Raw genomic sequence first — 18,114 nt, forward strand, 5'->3', positions numbered from 1 at the left:
TTTTTCAGAGGTGAAGTTGATGGTGTGTTTCAGATCATTGTGCTCCTACATAACCTGAGTGTTCTTGAGCTTCAAGGTACAAGCTAGTGGCTAGCTATTTTCCTTCAGGATTTTGTGGCAGAGAGCAAAATTCATGGTTCCATGAATTACGACAAATTGTCCAGGTCGTCAAACATCAAAGCAGCCTCACACCAATTACTTTTTGATACAGGGCTGGGTACATTAGGGTGGCTTTTTGTTTTTTCTGAATGAATGAAATCATTTAAAAACTCAATATTGTGTTTACATTTTTATTTTTATTAAACCTTTATTATACAGGTAGACCCACTGAGACTCAATGTGTCATTTACAAGCAAGACCTGTTCCAGACAAACATATTAAACTTACAACAACAACAGAAACAATAAAATAGCTAAACTCGTCTAATGTACACAGTCATATCAAAGGCAAGAACAAGTTCCCAGTGATGATTTCACAAAAACATGTGTTCGTCTTTTAAAGTCTGCAAGTGGAATCAGTTGAGAGAGCTTCAAATCCTGCAATAATGTGAAGACAGGGCAGAAAAGGAGAACACCTTATTTCCATGCTCTGTATGAACTGGTGGAACAGTGAACGTAATGATGTCCTGAGACCGCAGTCTATGACTAAACTGTTTGTGTAACATGCACTCTGATAAATAAGAGGGCAGCAAACCAGAGTTATACATAAAGTGATACCAATGAACCGTCCTGCTTAAAGCAATGAGGACCAGTCAACAAGAGAATATAAAGTACAGTGGTGTGTTAAAGGTTTATGGCCAGTTATAAATCTTAATGCCCCATGATAGACAGAATCCAACAGATGAGCACAGGCATTCATGTAAAGTATATCACCGTAATCCAGGAGGGGTAAAAAAGTGGCAGCAACAAGTCCTTTCCCTGCCGTGAAAGAGAAACATGATCTGTTTCTGAAAAAGAACCCCAGCTTCACCCTCAGTTTCTTTATTAGGTGGTCAATGCATAGCTTAAAGGAAAGATTGTCATCAATCACAATGCCTAGATATTTGTATGACGCCTCAGTTTCAATGGAAATGCCTTGAGCAGATACATACCTCCTCTACCATAAAGGGTGTAAAGGAAAAAGTATTAGTAACTGAGGAACTGCCAGCAGAGTTGTATATGTATGTGCTACACAGAATAAGAAGCAACAAAGTGTTTGTTACAACAATTGAGAGTTTTGGTTTTGTCTGACACAGGAGTGGAGTTAATAATTAAGTGAGGAGGTAGCTCTGTGGAATGAGAGCTGACAGAGAGACTTTATAGCTTGCCAAAACCTCACCAGCTAGGGTCATTTCGAGTGTCAGTGGTTAAAGTCAATAAGTAGTCACAGTTGGCCTTTCTGCAGCTGATGAAAAAGTGGCCAATCACCATCAGAATCTGATCTCACAGCTGCCCAGGCCTGGTTTCTCTCATGTAGGAGACCAGCCAGTTCAGAACTGAACCAGGGGCCCACCCGACCTTTAACTCTGACCTGACAAAAGGGTGCATGTTTGTCCACAAAGCAGATAAAACTCTCTGGAAATATTTCCAAGCTAAATCGACATTGTCAATCAATGTAATACGACACCAGTTACCCATACGGAAAAGAAATAGTAAAAACTTATATGTGATTACTCATGAAAGTGGTCACTTTCATGAGTAAATCATATAAGGCTTACATGATTTACTCATGAAAGTGGCCACTTTCGCATTACTTTCATACATTGTTTTAGTAAGTATCCAAAACATACAAGTTTCATTATATAATTTTTCAAGGGATCTTATATCTGTTTTCACTCTTATATGCTTTTCATACAAGTTTCACACAAGACAGATACAAACTTTATAAGATTTATATATATCTTTTCCATATGGGTAAAACTGAAGAAGTTATAAAGAAAAGCTTGCTCACTGAAAACTCTTTAAATTTCTTTTTGTGATTATGCGGGGCTTGGAGTGTGAGATTTTAATGTTTCCCACAGCACCAACTATGCCTGCTTAATGGGGTTGAAACCATCAGTTGCGTCGTGCAGAAGTCAGGTTGGCACACAGCTGACAACCTTGTTCCATATTATTACAAGAAGCAGTCACCTAAGTAAAGAGAAATCACAGTCCATTATTACTTAAGTTCAGTCAGTCCGGAAAAGAGGGTTCCAAAGCAGACACATCTGTGCTAATCAGTCCTTTATGGTCAAATAGCTGCTAAGAAATCACTACTAAGGAAAAGCAACAAACAGAGATTTGTTTGGAGCTAGGAAAAACAAGGAATTGGCATTAGACCAGTGGAAATTTGTGCTTTTGTCTGATGAGTCCAAATTTGAGATGCGTCTTTGTGCGACGCAGAAAAGGTGAACGGATGGTCTCTACAAGCATGGAGGAGGAGGTGTGATAGTGTGGAGGTGCTTTGCTGGTGACACTGTTGGGGATATATACAACTTTATAACATAAAGCAGGTTTTTTTTCATCCTTTTGTTATATTCCTCCCTAAGCGCCTGTCCCACACTCCAGCCCAGTTGAGGGCGGTAATAGACTTTAGTATACGCTTACCAACCCTTATTAAACACAAACGAAGAAGAAGCGGAAGCGGAAGAAGCAATTTGGCGTGTTGTAGCTAACTTATCAGCACCTCATGCTATTGTAATTAACGCTCCTCTAACATTTAACATGAATAAGCTAGGTCAAGCACAAGACTTTGAGTCATATGAGATCGAAGAGCCGAGCGACGAAGAGCGGGCCGCCAGCAGGTGCGAGGATAACACGGGTGTTTATTTTTAGGGGCCAGCGCAGCTTTGGCTTTGGGAGGCTAAAGTGCAGTTAGCTAGCTGGGAGCTAACATGTAAACAAACTAGAATAGCAGGGAGACTGCGCTGAGCCCCTCTTTACGGTGAATTTATTTTAACGTGACATGGATGTTACTGCTTAATTATGTTTATAGAAAGGCGGCAGATTTTTACAAGTCTAAATGTTGCAGGAAAGCGGGTGAGAAGAAAATAAAATACACGAGTGTAGATGCTTATTATTGCCCTAATTAGCCAAGAATATTCTGGATTTATTATTATGGCGCTAAATTGGAGAAAATTAAGCAAGACGTCATAATTATTAATAGTTATAAGTGATGTCTTGCGATGTCTTGATGTGTCCAAAACTTCAAAAGAACTTGTCTACCTGAAGATCTGAAGTTTATTCATTATTAAAGCAGCAAATATGTATGTACCGATGGATGCAGTGAGTACAGGCAACTTATTTTGGTTTTGAGTTAAGCTTAAAGCGACAGTTTCGACGTGGATTCTTGGTTTTCAAATTAAGTGCTTAATTATTTGGTCTTTTAAATACTATACGATACCACCAGATGATATAATGTTACGTGTGCAGAATAACATATGAATGGTTACTTCAATTTCTTAATCTTCTGGGTTTGGGAGTCTGTGGGGTTTTTTGGGGTTTTTTCCTGAAAACTTTTTCTCTGTTTCAGTTCGGAGGATGAGCTGGACGTGCTCCTGAACGGGACTCCGGACCAGAAAAAGAAGCTGATCAGAGAGTATCTAACTGGGGAGAGCGAGTCATCCAGCGAGGATGATTTTGAAAAAGAGATGGAGGCAGAGCTCAGCTCCACCATCAAGACCATGCAGGGAACCTGGGGACCAGCAGCAGGTAACACCCAGCTGCTAGTATTTGTATTTTCTTAGTGATATGTCTGGATTTACTTTTCTATTAACTGATTAGATGGCAGCTATAGCCAAAAGCTGTGTGCAAAGCTTCATCTTAGCTAATTCAGTGTTTGTGATGTTGTCGTTTTGAGCATTTTTAATGAAAATATCTTACAAATAATCAGCTGTGTGGTTCATTTATTTGCTGAGTAAAACTTAGCACTCCATCATCTTGTCCAATTATGGCCACTTCTGGCTCCAAAACAACCGGCGTTGCTACTGTTGTTAAGCTGGGCAGATACTGTGCGTTTTGTTTTTTTTTTGTTTTTTTTTCAGTCACGTTATTCAGCTTCTGCTCAAACTGCACGATTGACTCGCAGGGGTTAGAAGTTCGCAGGTCACGATGCTCACATTATACGCCCCAATGCTCTGATGCGACTTCAGTGCTCACACTGTGCGTCCATAACATGAAGGGCGTGCAGATCTCTGATGATCTGTCCTGGACTGCAAATACCACAGTGGTGGTAAAAAAGGGCCAGCAGCGTCTCCATTTTTTGAGAGTGCTCAGGAGGAACAACCTGGAGGAGAGGCTGCTGGTGACATTCTATAGAGCCACCATAGAGAGCATCCTAACGTACAGCATAACAACATGGTATGCAGGGTGCTCAGTTGCAGACAGGAAAGTACTGCAGAGGGTCATCAGCGCAGCCCAGAAGATCACTGGCTGCTCTCTGCCCAGCCTGGAGGCCATTGCAAACTCTCGGTACCTCAGCAGAGCTGGCAATATCATTAAGGACTACTCTCACCCCAGTAATCAACTGTTTGAACTATTACCGTCAGGCCGACGGTACAGGTCACATAAAACCAGGACAAACAGATTCAGGGATAGCTTCTTTCCCAGAGCTATCACCGTAGTAAAAAGGCACAAAACAATTGAACCTGCTTAACTATACCATACTTACCACTGTCACTATATTATGCTGCTATTCATACTATCATTATATGAATGTTGCTATTCTGTATATATCGTACTTATTATTGTTTGAGTACTTCGGTTGTTTTATTGTACTTTTTATATTTTATATTTATTATTGCATTTTGCACCAAGGGAGTGGTACTCCAATTTCGTTGTACCTTGTACAATGACAATAAAGGCTATTCATTATAACGGAAAATCTGTCGCTCGCTCTCCCTCTCTGTCTTTCACTCACACAGACACGCACACTGCCACCATCAACTTTGCTAAATTGCTAATGAAAAACATTGATCAGGCAGCTGTGATTGAGCAGCAATGTCCATCCAATTATTTTCACGGTTGTTGTGGTCATGATAATTTTGTTAGGCCACATGGGAAAGGCTCAGATGAGCTTGCCAAAGTTCTACAAGTTGTGCCTCCATTGCTTGTGTCGTGTGCCCTGTTTTTTCACTTTCATTTCTGTGTTTGCGCGTGCGCAGTGTGAGAGGCTGCTGTGACACCCTCACGACGGCCGACAGGATTTCAAGCAGGTTTGGTTTTCTTACGACCGAGCGATTGATGATCGGGAGCTGGTCGTGAGGTGTTAATCGCTTCTCGATACCCTACGTATACTACACGATGCACGAAACACGATGAAGGCGAAATTCGGGCCGATCCCCAAAACAGTCGCACGACTGAAAAATCGGCTCAAAATGAGCCACAAATCGCACAGTGTAAGCCCAGCATTAATTTCTGACTCACTAAATAATGTGCTGCAGCGTATGTTTAAGCACAAAACAAGTATTATGTTGTGTCACTAGTGGAATCAGAATCAGAATACTTTATTGATCCCTGGGGGAAATTATTTTTTGTTACAGTGCTCCATTTTAAACCAACATTAAGACAAGACAGACAATACGCTAACTAAGAATAGTACAATATATACATATACATACATACATACATACATACATACATACATACATACATACATACATACATACATAAGTCACTTATAAATAAATATTTGGAAAAGAAACGTGTAGTTGTAGCAGCAAACAGTGTGTTAAGTGGATGCGTTGTACAGGGAGATGGCCACAGGCAGGAATGATTTCCTGTGTCGTTCAGTGGTGCTTTTCGGTAATCTCAGTCTCTCACTGAACGAGCTCCTGTGACTGACCAACATGTCATGGAGTGGGTGGGAGGTGTTATCCAACATTGTCTTTATCTTGGACAGCATCCGCCTCTCCGACACCACCTTGAGGGAGTCCAGCTCCATCCCCACAACATTGCTGGCCTTACGGATCAGTTTATTAAGTCTGTTGGCATCTGCGACCCTCAGCCTGCTCCCCCAGCATGCAACAGCATAGAGGATCGCACTGGCCACAACAGACTCATAGAAAATCCTCAGCATTTTCTGGCAGATGTTGAAGGACCTCAGTCGCCTCAAAAAATAGAGACGACTCTGGCCCTTCCTGTAAAGTGCTGTGGTGTTTTTAGCCCAGTCCAGTTTATTGTCAATGTGTACTCCAAGGTATTTATAGTCCTCCACAATGTCAACACTGACCCCCTGGATTGAAACAGGGGTCAAGTGTTTCCTGGTCTTCCTGAAGTCCACGATCAGTTCCTTGGTCTTTGCCACGTTGAGCTGCAGATGATTCTGCTCACACCACGTGACAAAGGAGTCGACCACAGCCCGGTACTCTGTCTCATCATCCCTGCTGATGCATCCAACCACCGCAGAGTCACCAGAAAACTTCTGAAGATGGCAGGTCTCTGTGCAGTGGCTGAAGTCTGTGGTGTAGAGGGTGAAGAGGAAGGGGGAGAGGACAGTCCCCTGTGGTGCCCCTGTGTTGCTGATCACCTTGTCAGACACACACTGTGGGAGACGTACATATTGTGGTCTTCCTGTCAGGTAATCAACAATCCAGGACACCAGAGAAGCATCCACCTGCATCGCTGCTAACTTATCACCCAGGAGGGTCGGCCTGATGGTGTTGAAAGCACTGGAAAAGTCAAAAAACATGACCCTCACAGTGCTCGCCGGCTGGTCCAGATGGGTGTAGACACGATTGAGCAGGTAGATGATGGCGTCCTCTGTTCCGAGACGAGGCTGATAAGCGAACTGAAGGGGATCCAGATGTGGTCTTACTATGGGTCGCAGCTGGTCCAGGATGAGCCTTTCCAGGGTCTTCATGATGTGGGAGGTCAGTGCCACGGGCCTGTAATCCTGGGGGCCACTGGGACGTGGCGTCTTTGGTACAGGGACGAGGCATGATGTCTTCCACATCACCGGGACCCTCTGCAGACTCAGACTCAGCATAAACAGTTTATGAAAGACTCCACACAGCTGGGGGGCACAGGTCTTGAGGACAAGGGGACTCACTCCGTCTGGTCCAGCAGACTTGCCTGAGTGAAGTCTCCTCATTTGCATCTCAACCTGGTATTGAGTGAAGGTGATGGGTGGGGGAGGGGTGTCAGGAATCTCACAGGAGGCAACATGTGAAGAGAGAGGCTGGCACAGTGGTGTGGCTCTGGATTCCAGGCTGACTGCAGGTGAGGTTGTGGGGGTGGGAGCAGACACTGTGGTGTCGAATCTATTGAAAAACAGATTCAACTCGTCGGCTCTATTCTCACCTCCCTCAGCTCCCCTGCTGTTGGTTGGCCTGAATCCAGTGATGGTCTTCATGCCCCTCCACACCTCTCTCATGCTGTTCTGCTGGAGTTTCCACTCCAGCTTCCTCCTGTAATTGTCCTTAGCCTCTCTGATCTTGTCCTTTAGTAACACCTGGACCTTCCTCACCTCCTCTTTGTTGCCCCCTCTGAAAGCCCTCTTCTTGTTGTTGAGGAGGGCTTTGATGTCCTTAGTCACCCACGGCTTGTTATTTGGGTAACAATGAACAGTCTGAGCTGGAACAATGGAGTCGGTGCAGAAAGTTATGTAGCCTGTGATACACTCAGTAAGCCCATTGATGTCCTCGGCGTGAGGCTCACAGAGTGTTTCCCAGTCGGTCACCTCGAAACAGCCCTGTAGTTCCGCTATTGCCTCCTCTGACCACCTCCTAACAGTCCTGGTGGTCACAGGTTCCCTCCTCACAATTGGCACATAGCGGGGGGTGAGGTGAATCAGGTTATGATCTGACCTACCAAGTGGGGGGAGGGAGGAGGAGCTGTATGCATCCTTGACGTTAGCATACAGTAAGTCTAAAGTTTTCTCTCCCCTGGTGGGACAGTCCACATATTGTTTGAATGTTGGTAGTGTATTGTCCAGTGATACATGGTTGAAGTCACCCGAGATCACAATAAAGGCACTCGGGTGCTGAGTCTGTAGCCGAGCTATGGCAGAGTGGATAGTGTCACATGCAGCTGTGGGGTTAGCAGAGGGGGGTACATAAACAGCCACCAAGATGACGTGAGAGAATTCCCAGGGTAAATAATACGGCCTGAGTCCAACAGCACACAGTTCAGTGTCCGGGCAACAAATCCTTTCTTTGATTGTTATGTTGGCAGGGTTACACCACCGGTTGTTAACTAAAACAGCAAGCCCACCTCCTTTACGCTTACCGCTAGCGATGCTGTCCCTGTCCGCCCGAACAGTGTGGAAGCCTTCCACGGAAGCATTCTCATCGGGAATGACCTGGTGCAGCCATGATTCGGTGAAACACATCAGGCTACACTCTCGGTATTCCCTCTGACTCCGTACCAGTGCTGAGAGCTCGTCGATTTTAATTGCCAACGATCGCACATTTCCCATCACGATAGACGGCAGACACGGTTTAAACCTCCTCCTCGCTTCGAGCCTCCGCTGTCTCACCGTCACCTTTTTTCTTCTCTTCTGTCCTTGACCTCTGCATCCCCGATGTGTTTTCCTCCAAATTTCAGCTGGTACTTCTGCGGGCCTGGCCAGCGAGCCGGCCGGCATCAGGGCGATCAGCTGAACTCTGGAGTAAACAGTCCGTGCGTGTAGGAGATGTGCCGCGGTCCCGTTCCATGATAAAAGTAACAGTTCCACGGCCACCAGAAGAACAAAAACTCTCTCAATCCACATGATTGAGTAAGAGATAGAAAACGGAGGAAAATACAAGTCAGAAAAAAAAAGAATACGTAAGAAAAAAGAGCTAAACTAAGAGAAAAGCAGGAGCGACTGTAACAGGCTGCACGCTGGTTGGCGCATGCGCACGTATAGGAGGAAGCCAAGTTTAATCCCAAGGTTAACTAACTTATCCTGCTGTGTCTGACAGACCGTCTCTGTAAATACAGTTTGTGCTTAGCATTTGTGTGTTTGTTCTCTGGTAGAGACCTCAAAACGACCAGGAGGAGGAGGAGCAGAAGGGGAAGGAAGTGCTGTTGGTGGTCCTGGACTTTCTAACCCACAGATGTATGATGAGGTTTATTTTGACTCGGACTCAGAGGAGGACGGCACACCGAGTAAGAGAACTGGTTTTCCTGCTGTGGTTACTAACAGTCATTAAGATGTCATTGTCTTACTTCTCGCTATCACCTTTTCTATCCCTTTGAAGAAGTTAGGCTCCATAAATGCTAAAGAGGTAAGTATTATTTCTCAGTTGCAGTGAATAGATAGAAAATAAACTGTAGGAAACTGAACAGAAGAAAAAAGGAGAGAAGTAACAATTTAACATAAACCAGTGACACACTCCAGGGCCTGATCGACCCTGGCAGGGCCTCCTTGGATGAGGGTGTCTAGTGATAATGGCCGAAACACCTGATGAATCCAAGGTCCACTACTGATGATGTGTCCCAAATTTAAAATGATAATCTAGATCGATCTCTAATCCCTAAACCTAACCAAGGAAGGAAAATGGCAGATTAGCCTGGGTAAAAGACCGAAAGTTGAGGCACACAACGATGTGTGCTGCTGGCAAAGTTTCTAGGCTGCCTTTTCCTCATAACAGCCATCCCTCGAGAGTCTCTTCATCTAAAGCAATGCATTATCAGGGACTTTAACATCCAGTCCTTTTAACTGAATCATGATGACAGAATACATGTACAACCTGCCACTAACAGTATTTAAAATTTCTTCTGTAGGCAGCTCAACAAGCCAGAGGCGGAGACAGCGGACCATTCCGACCAATGACGAGCTGCTGTACGACCCCGACGAGGACGACAGAGACCAGGCCTGGGTTGACGCCAAGAGGAGAGAGTAACACAGATTCTCTTACAATTTCTAAAACACATGCCACCAGATGTTTTTGCTTCTTTCTTTTTTTTTTTAAATTTCCCTCCAGAGACTCATTCCACCTCTTACCTTCCTGTGTAGGTACAGCAGAAGAAAACGACCTGCTGCAGCTTTTCACTCAAAGCTTCGCCACCCTCAAGCTTTGCCTCACAGCGACGCTGTGCTTAACTGTCCCGCCTGCATGACGACGCTCTGCCTGGACTGTCAGAGGTGAGGCTCCACAGCAGGTTTCAAAACAGTGCAGATCCCTATCTTTACCCAGCAGCAGATTAAGGTGTCAGCCTAATGTTAACTGAGATCACAGAGCTGCTCGCCTCTACAGAAGTTTGACATCCACAAAATCTGACTGATGATGGAGTAGTGTTACATATACCATCTCTGATAGTGGCCAAGTTTCTTTTTTACTACACTAAAACGTGCTTCATGTCCTACACAGTGGAGTTTCAGTCCAGCAGAGGGAAAATTGCTAGAACGTAATAATACTGACATTTTAAGAAAAGTCTTTGAAAAGTGTTTGTATTAATCCTTGTTTATGCACAGTGTGCCAAAGTATCACATGCAATATATTTTAGGAGAGCTCAGGTCACTTGTTGTGATTGAGAACAACATCATGTTGTATTCAATATGCTCACCGTGTGCCCCAAAGCACGGCAGTGTGCACTGAAAATAACCTTGCATCAGTTCGCACACACTGCTGTTTTGATTTATCTTCCACCTGTGGTGCAACTCTTGATTTTGTAACCTGGAGCGTTCCACTGCAGCTGTCGCAGCTGGGTTGAACACAAGTGTACGATTGTGTCAGGTTTTCATCACCATTTTAATGATATTCCAGGACAGAAGCTCAGAGACATACACATATACAGAGGGAGATTTTGAAACATTTTGAAAACTTGAGACTTTGGGGTTTTGACTTCTTCTCCTCATATATTAGTGCTGATGTTGGCGGTATTCTTTGAGTGGCGACACCCATCATTCAGGCAAATAATGCATTGACTTCCTTTATGCCCTAATGGGCATAAATAGAAGTGACTGCGTGATAAGCTTGCTGCAGCGTGTGAAGCGACCAAAGCAGAGGGTGTACTGGAGCCTTATGACTTTAATTTGGTGATTTAACTTATCCAGAATGTCCTTGCTGAGGGCACAGATAACAGGAGCTGAGGGCCGTTTAGCCATATACTTCAAACAACTGGAAACCTTTTCGCAAAGCTAGGACTCGCCCCCTGCTGCCCCCCTGCTGGCCATTACAAAGAATGCAGGTTAATCCACTTCCACTTAAGCTTTACTTCACTGACACCAAAGCTACACCCATGTTTTCATATATGCACAGGACTAGTTCCCATGTTTGACAAGCTGGAGTGATTAAATATGTGATGAAAATATGAATAAAAACTGACTAAGGAGAGCCAATGGGCCATTGCCCAACTCCCATTACATGTCTCTGATTAGCCTGGTTAGATTAGGGATCATAGTATCACAGTCAAAGCTGTTTTGACAACACAAGGCATGTGAGTCACTTCATACTCTACATCAGTTTTTTGTTGTTTGTTTGTTTTTTAAAGAAAGATTTGAAGTGATTGTAAGAGAAACGTTCATTAGTTTGTAGAGATTTTGTCATTTTAAAATGTAACGACACATCACTCTTGTGTCCGTTCAGGCACGAGAAGTACCGCACGCAGTATCGAGCAATGTTTGTGATGAACTGCACAGTCAAGAGAGAGGAGGTGCTGCGTTACAAAAACCAGCAGGAGAAGAACCGGAGGAACAGGAAGAGGAGGAGGGGACAGCAGACAGAGACGCCTGCGGATGAGACTCCAGCAGCGATGGGGATGGATGCTGATGAGGTGTACCACCCGGTGCAGTGCTCTGAGTGCTCCACTGAGGTGGCCGTGTTCGATAAAGATGAGGTTTACCACTTCTTCAACATCCTGGCCAGCCACTGCTGACAAGGGCTGAACGAGGTCTGAGCTGGACTTTGTCTCTAACTTCACACCTCGTGGCTCAGATCTTTGTCTTTATATCCAAAATGCTCACCAAAGCAAAGCTAAAGGGGAGTGAACGCTGGACGTGTGCTCATCACTTTAAGTTAACGCTGTTATTGTTCTGTATTTGCAGGATGTGTAAATGTCCATCTTCTTTTTTCTTTTTCTGCAAATAAGATCATGGCGCCAGTGATAACTTGTCAGTGTTGTGTTTACAGGAGTTACAACAGTTTTGACAGCTTTTTTTGCTTCAGCGTCACGGCTGAGATGGCAAATCAGTCTGTGATCAGTCGCCTGATCATGTTTGTCATACACATTTTGAACACATTGTTCAACAGGTAACAAAAATGAAATCCTTTTCAGCATTAGAAAAAATGTACCACCTCATGTCTGTAAAACTTTAAGTGCTGCGCCTGAACACAACCTTTTGCCGTTGACTCCGGTGTTCTTGTGTCTTGTAATTTGGAGAGCAAAAATGTTGGGAGTAGAAAATTTAAATCGGTCACACAAATCTGATTTATTAAGGTACAGGTCAGCATAATGCAGCTCTCCTCTGGTTGAATCCTATACTTCACCTCCTCCCACTTGATTACACAAATTCCTCATCAATTTCTGACAGGACAGTTTGCCCCTATATTAAAACATATTGATTTTCCTTTAGCTTCCCCTCATTAATCTGAATTACAATGCTGTTTATATTAACAAGAGCATCATCAAACCTGTGCCTTGTTTTATTAGATTTTTTGTTATTTTATTAGCAGAATACTTCGACACTCATAGTGTCTGCTTGTTTTCGACCAATTTGCACCGCTGTAGTTTGAATGCTGGTCATTATTGTGCATTGTTAGTAGAGCAGCCACAGAACTTTCTACGACTATCAGTGTATTTTTGCAATTTTGCCATCATGCTAATGTGGCCTGTGTAATTGGCCATAAATAATATAGACTAAATCACACTGACACTGAAAAACTTCTAAAAGTTTTACATTTGCTGCTGTTTTTATTTTTTAAAATGCAAAAAAATACAGTTTTCTGAAACTTTTGAAAGGCTACATCATTTTTCCTTGACAAATAATCTCGCCTGAGACGGGTAATTTTCAGCATATGCATGCTGCCACAGTTATGGCTTCGGTAAGTAAATGTTCTGATGTCTATCAGAATTGTAGGAATAGAGACAGTGCTTTGTCTGCCTCACTTGTACACAGTTGGTATGATCATAATATAGTTTCCTGACATTTAATTGGTAGTTAACTGATTTCATAAATATCTGTACTTCTTAAGGAAATGTGTTTCAAACTGGGGAGTATAGCATTTTGTTGGGGAATCTATTCAGCCATGGAATGATCCACATTTAGTGCTTTAGTGAGTGTTTGGGCCAGTAGAGTGCTTTGGTTTGGGGGGTGACTCAAAATCTGTTTTAAAGAACCAAGATATTTGATGCTTAATGGAAAGAAAATACACTAAGATGGGCACTCGGTTAAGGCAAAGCAAGATAAACAAGCAAATAAAAATAGAGCTGCTGTTCTGAAACATAGAGTATAAATCCAACTTTGATGTGGTGTTGAAAGTTACTTTTGACTCTTATTTTGAAATTAGGAAGGTGGAACACCCTGGTCTGCGTCACAATCATACGGTTGAACGCGGAGTTGTGATTTGCCGGAAACCAGCGCCTCGCGATTAAACCTTACGTGAGCACAAAACACCTCACCACGAAACATAAAGAGGATAAGAGCCGCGAGGAAGGAGCAAAGTTGATTTTAAAAGTTGGACCATGGCACTTGGAGAGTGTTGGAAGCAGTTATCCTGGTTTTACTACCAGTATCTTCTGGTGACAGCCTTGTACATGCTGGAGCCCTGGGAGAGGACGGTGTTCAGTATCCTTTTTCCGTATTGAAGTGGCTTCTGAAGGGATGTACTACCGAGCTAATTTGCTACCTTTAGCCGAACGCTAGCCTGACTGGCCTAGATCTTTCACTGATAGCGCTAACTTTGGGTAAAAGTAAACATAGCTTCAGTTGTTTGTATAAACCATTTACAGCATTTTAACACATGAGCGGTGATTTATGGCAAATGCGGCATATAGACCGAGTCGGCCCTTGTTATCGTTGAAAGCTAAAGAGTTCACAGCTTAGTCAATTCTGAATTGAACACTCATCCGCCACATTGTAGAGACTGCTCTAAATGTTATTCTACAAGTTATGTGTTTTAATCTGTAATTGGTTTGTGTATAAACGGATGAAAACTGGAGCGATGTGTGCGTAAACCGCTTCCTAGTTCATAACCTAGTTGACATAAAGAAACGTGTTTGTAGTGACAGACTTGAGTAAAGCGTCAAATTCCTTTCATTGATACATTAAAGAATGTTTCACACTTTGTTGTCGTGCTGTGTACTTTGCCTTTCAAGTCCAGCGTGTGTGCGGTTAGTTTACTCTTTGGGCGGCATCAAAGCTAAGCTAGCTTCAGCTACTGTAAGAGAGTCGGTCAGGTGATTGTCGCGTGAAGTACATACACGTTACGTATGACCTTTATTTTAATTTTATGCTTTTAAAAAAACGCAAACAATGTTAACTGAACGAAGTTAATAATTAGAGTGTACCCCTTGTTGATGGTTTTATGACTGTACTTTGATCTGTGGCAGTGCAGGAAGTCATCAGTATCACGTTCTGTGCATGATGGCGTCACTGTCGGGGTGTATCTCGTCTCCCTCCGAGGGTCAGGTGTGTTACTGTGTCTTCCTGATCGTTATCGGCCTGCATCTCATCAAATAACTTGACGCAGTCGCTCAGGGATCACACTGGTTATTTTATTGTTGATCTACAGGAAGCAGATTATGGCTACGATGAACTTAACTTCCAGTGGCTGATGAGACTTTTGTAGGTTTTGTAAGTATTTAAGGGTTTGGGTTTTTTCCTGTTTCTTTTCCTATCGGGAATAGCAAGTGAATGAGCGTTAGAAAATGTCAGTGACTGACAAAATTTCTTGGTTGACAAATCTGTTAGGAAATATCTGGTCACTTGATAGAAGGTGTACAGCTCTGTAGAGAGCTGTGACCTCCAAGGTTATTTTCATTGCAAAACATCCTGTCACAAGTTTAAAATCTGTTTTGTACAACATTTACAGCTAAATGGAGCAAAAATAAACACTGAAGTTCCTCCACCTAAAGTTTCCTGGTACTGTAAATGATCTTTTTGAGTCATAAGTTAAAAATGTAAGATGATAAAAAGCAGCAGTTTCTGTTCTTGAAGAACCAGGAGCTTTCAGATGTGTGTGTGATGCGGTTGCTAATTTTCTTGTAAGCACAGTAATTTTGTCAGGCAAGACAACAGTGTCACATATTCCCACTGGAAGATGCTGCCTGTGGAAAGCAGCAAGTATAAGAGCTGCAGAGCCTTCTGCAACTTGCCTTTTTGTGTAGTGGTGATCTTATATGATAGCTATCAGCAAGGACATTCAACAATGAAAATGTCTATTGGACCATGCTTTGAGCAAAATGATGGCAACAGTCTGCTTTCCTGTTTACATTAGCAAGGTAATTATAAAGTGTGTAAACATGCTTTACGCTCAATAGTGTGATTTTGAGAGCATTATTGTGGCTATCTCTGTACATAGTTTTAAAGTTATTTCAAATATTTTTTCCTCCCTGCTTTCTGGAATGTAAATCCTGCCGAACGAGTTTGAAATTCTTTCCAGTTGCTAGAAGATTTACCACTAAAGTTTGACTTGCCTTACTGAAATTATGAGACTTTGTGTCTACACTTTAGCCACAGCTGTTATATAAGCCAGTTAACATTTTGCAGGGCTTGTATTGATATCTTTTCTATTCACAAACCAGGAAAAGAGGTCACTGACTGTTTGGTGGCCAAACATTTGCATGCAGGTGTAACTGGCTGCCAGCCTGTATCCATTAGCAGGCAGTGTTTGTTGGATGTAAATCACATTACCAGCTACTGATTGTTGAAGGCACATCAGTTAGAGTTTGTTTGTGGTTCCCTGCAGTAAAACTTGAATGTCTTCAGAAATTCCTCCTTAACGTCTCTCCTTCAGACTCCCTGCTGATCTCTGTGGCTGGTATGGCCATATACACCGGCTATGTGTTCATGCCACAGCACATCATGGCCATCTTGCACTACTTTGAAGTCATCCAGTGATCCAGGGATCCGGATCGTCGTGTATGTCTGTGGCTTCCTGTCAGTCCATCTGCCTACTCCCCATTCACCTGTCTTTCTGCTGTCCTCTGGGGTTCTGCAGCGGAAATTTTCTCCTTTCCAAGACTGATCCAGTATCAACGGTCAAGTATCTGGCTGGGAGGGTCATGCCAGATACTTTGTTGGACACTGTAGGCAAAGAAACAGTCCTCACGACTGTTTCTTTGCTACTGACGTTCAGATTGTGAGCAGTGCTGGGCTTGGAGGCAAAGCCTTGAAAAGGGGTGTGCTTGGTGTTGATTCACATTAGGTTGTTCTTTGTGCTGTGCTTTTTCTTCTTCTTTTTTTCCCCCTCTCTCTTCTGGATCAATTATGCCTTAATGTGTGTACGTTAAGAGGACTATTTTGTTAATTTCATTGATACACTAAAACAGTTGTTGTCTTAGTTACATTCAGAGATGGGACACACTGGACGATGAACAGAATACATAGAATAAAAAATACACCATTTTTTGAGCAGGACTGGATCCGGAGGGCACCTGACTCTCAATCCAGGCTGTCAAGTTGTTGCTCTTAGGAACTGATAAACTCTTTTCCACCGTAACTATTTCCCATCACTTTTATGCTATGGTTTGTACATACGGGCACTGTAAACTGTTGATCGTGTGCATCATCAGACGGTTCAGTCAAAAGGTTAATCCTTTTACAATATAAAGGTCAAAGGCATGACTTAAACTGCTGAGTAACTTTCAGTGACTTCCTCTCAAATCAAATGCACTTGCAGTCAGTTAAATGAGTGATTTATTCTCCACGTTGGAGGCGCACATCTGTAAAAAATGCTTTTGTTTCTACTTCCACCACTACAATAAGGACCTTCATCCTTATCCCATTAGTCCAAGCTGGGTCAGAATGTGAGTGTGATGAAGCAGTCTGGGCATTTTAGAGAATCTTGGTCTAAAACACCCGCCCATTTTAAAGGATTTGTTGCCCACCTGAAGGTCTTGAGTGGACATGAGTTGACTCAATTTGCCGTCTTCCAAATTTGGTTAGTCCCCATAAATTATTTCAATATTCTTCAGTTGTCTCTTTTCCCTTCCACACACATTGTCATTTTTAAGTGGCACTGTAATCACTTAAAATTCCAGGGATCAAATAAATAGTCATGACAGTGTGAACTTGCTGCAACAAAGCTGGGTTTGACACATCCTCCTTTTTTTTTTAACTTTACACTCCAGCCCTTATTGCTGTAAGCCAAATTAACACGGTCTGATTTTGGGCACAGCAGTTCTGCCTGCACTAAGTACTACTGCAGAATACACCTCCAAACTACTGAATGAAGTTTCATTGTCATGAGAATGGTGCAAGTATTAATTTGTTGATGCAGAAAATGTAGAGATGTTGTTAAGCTTGATTTTAATCTGCTGCCAAGTCTAATTTAGACCAATGGAACTGCAGCGACTAGAGCACACCAAGAACAACTATACAGTCAATATTAGTAAATCCACTTTGATCTACTGAGAAACTACAGCGATTTCTTCCCTTTATGAGGCTGTGAGATGGTAACGTGTGGTTTTATGTGCTTGTACATATGCATTGCTCTGAAAAGCCAGCATTGTCCCCTTTTATGCTTGAGAGTGCTCAATTATCCAAAGTTAATGTTACTGTGGTCGTCATTAAGAGTTTCTTCAGCACAGAAATGTTAGCGAAAATACATTTTAATGTGAAAATATTTTATGTGTATTTGTACTGCCAATGTTACTCCTGTAAGAATTACGATCCCCTTTCCTTGCAAAATGATGTATTTTTCTCAATTATGTATATATAACCTTAAATACATATTTGTAAAGTTTTATAGTCAAATATATTAGTAAATGGAATTAATCATTTGTTTTTGTGAGCTATTTCTTCTTCTACATGACTGAACTCATTAAAGGGATGTTAAACTAACGTTGTTCCACTTGGTCTCAATCCTTCCTGTGCACTTGTCAGTGTAGGCCACTAGATGGCAGGGTTTCTATGGTTTTTCTTTTTCTCTTGCTCCTGCAATCCAAACAAGAATGAACGCAGGTGCGTTGTTATCAGTGAATGTAACTTATTGTAAACAGTCCATTCAAGACTTTCGTCAATAAAAAAAAGACAGCCTTAAAGTGGATCTTGTGGATTTCATCATCAAAG

The 18,114-nt window shown here is 42.7% G+C and overlaps 2 protein-coding genes across 2 annotated transcripts; both read left to right on the forward strand.

Annotated features, from left to right (window-relative positions):
* Positions 1 to 2,595: 2,595 nt before the first annotated feature.
* eapp (e2f-associated phosphoprotein) lies at positions 2,596 to 12,841 on the forward strand. The gene is made up of 6 exons (XM_085391024.1): positions 2,596 to 2,761; positions 3,490 to 3,668; positions 8,916 to 9,047; positions 9,666 to 9,780; positions 9,898 to 10,026; positions 11,471 to 12,841. The coding sequence occupies exons 1-6, from the start codon at positions 2,682 to 2,684 to the stop codon at positions 11,757 to 11,759; spliced, it is 924 nt and encodes a 307-aa protein (XP_085247150.1). The 5' UTR covers positions 2,596 to 2,681; the 3' UTR covers positions 11,760 to 12,841.
* Positions 12,842 to 13,185: 344 nt separating this feature from the next.
* On the forward strand, positions 13,186 to 17,886 carry sptssa (serine palmitoyltransferase, small subunit A). The gene is made up of 2 exons (XM_085391025.1): positions 13,186 to 13,668; positions 15,839 to 17,886. The coding sequence occupies exons 1-2, from the start codon at positions 13,566 to 13,568 to the stop codon at positions 15,940 to 15,942; spliced, it is 207 nt and encodes a 68-aa protein (XP_085247151.1). The 5' UTR covers positions 13,186 to 13,565; the 3' UTR covers positions 15,943 to 17,886.
* The last annotated feature ends 228 nt before the right edge of the window (positions 17,887 to 18,114 follow it).

The sequence above is a fragment of the Rhamphochromis longiceps genome, linkage group LG19, assembly GCF_057381845.1.
Source record: "Rhamphochromis longiceps isolate RC_006_pf linkage group LG19, R_longiceps_female_GT1.1, whole genome shotgun sequence".
Classification (NCBI taxonomy): domain Eukaryota; kingdom Metazoa; phylum Chordata; class Actinopteri; order Cichliformes; family Cichlidae; genus Rhamphochromis; species Rhamphochromis longiceps.

Coding starts and splice junctions, on each gene's coding strand:
- eapp (XM_085391024.1), top strand. CDS start 2,682: ATGAATAAGCTAGGTCAAGCACAAGACTTTGAGTCATATGAGATCGAA. Junction 2,762..3,489: donor GAAGAGCGGGCCGCCAGCAG/GTGCGAGGATAA, acceptor TCTCTGTTTCAG/TTCGGAGGATGAGCTGGACG. Junction 10,027..11,470: donor CTCTGCCTGGACTGTCAGAG/GTGAGGCTCCAC, acceptor GTGTCCGTTCAG/GCACGAGAAGTACCGCACGC.
- sptssa (XM_085391025.1), top strand. CDS start 13,566: ATGGCACTTGGAGAGTGTTGGAAGCAGTTATCCTGGTTTTACTACCAG. Junction 13,669..15,838: donor CTGGGAGAGGACGGTGTTCA/GTATCCTTTTTC, acceptor TCTCTCCTTCAG/ACTCCCTGCTGATCTCTGTG.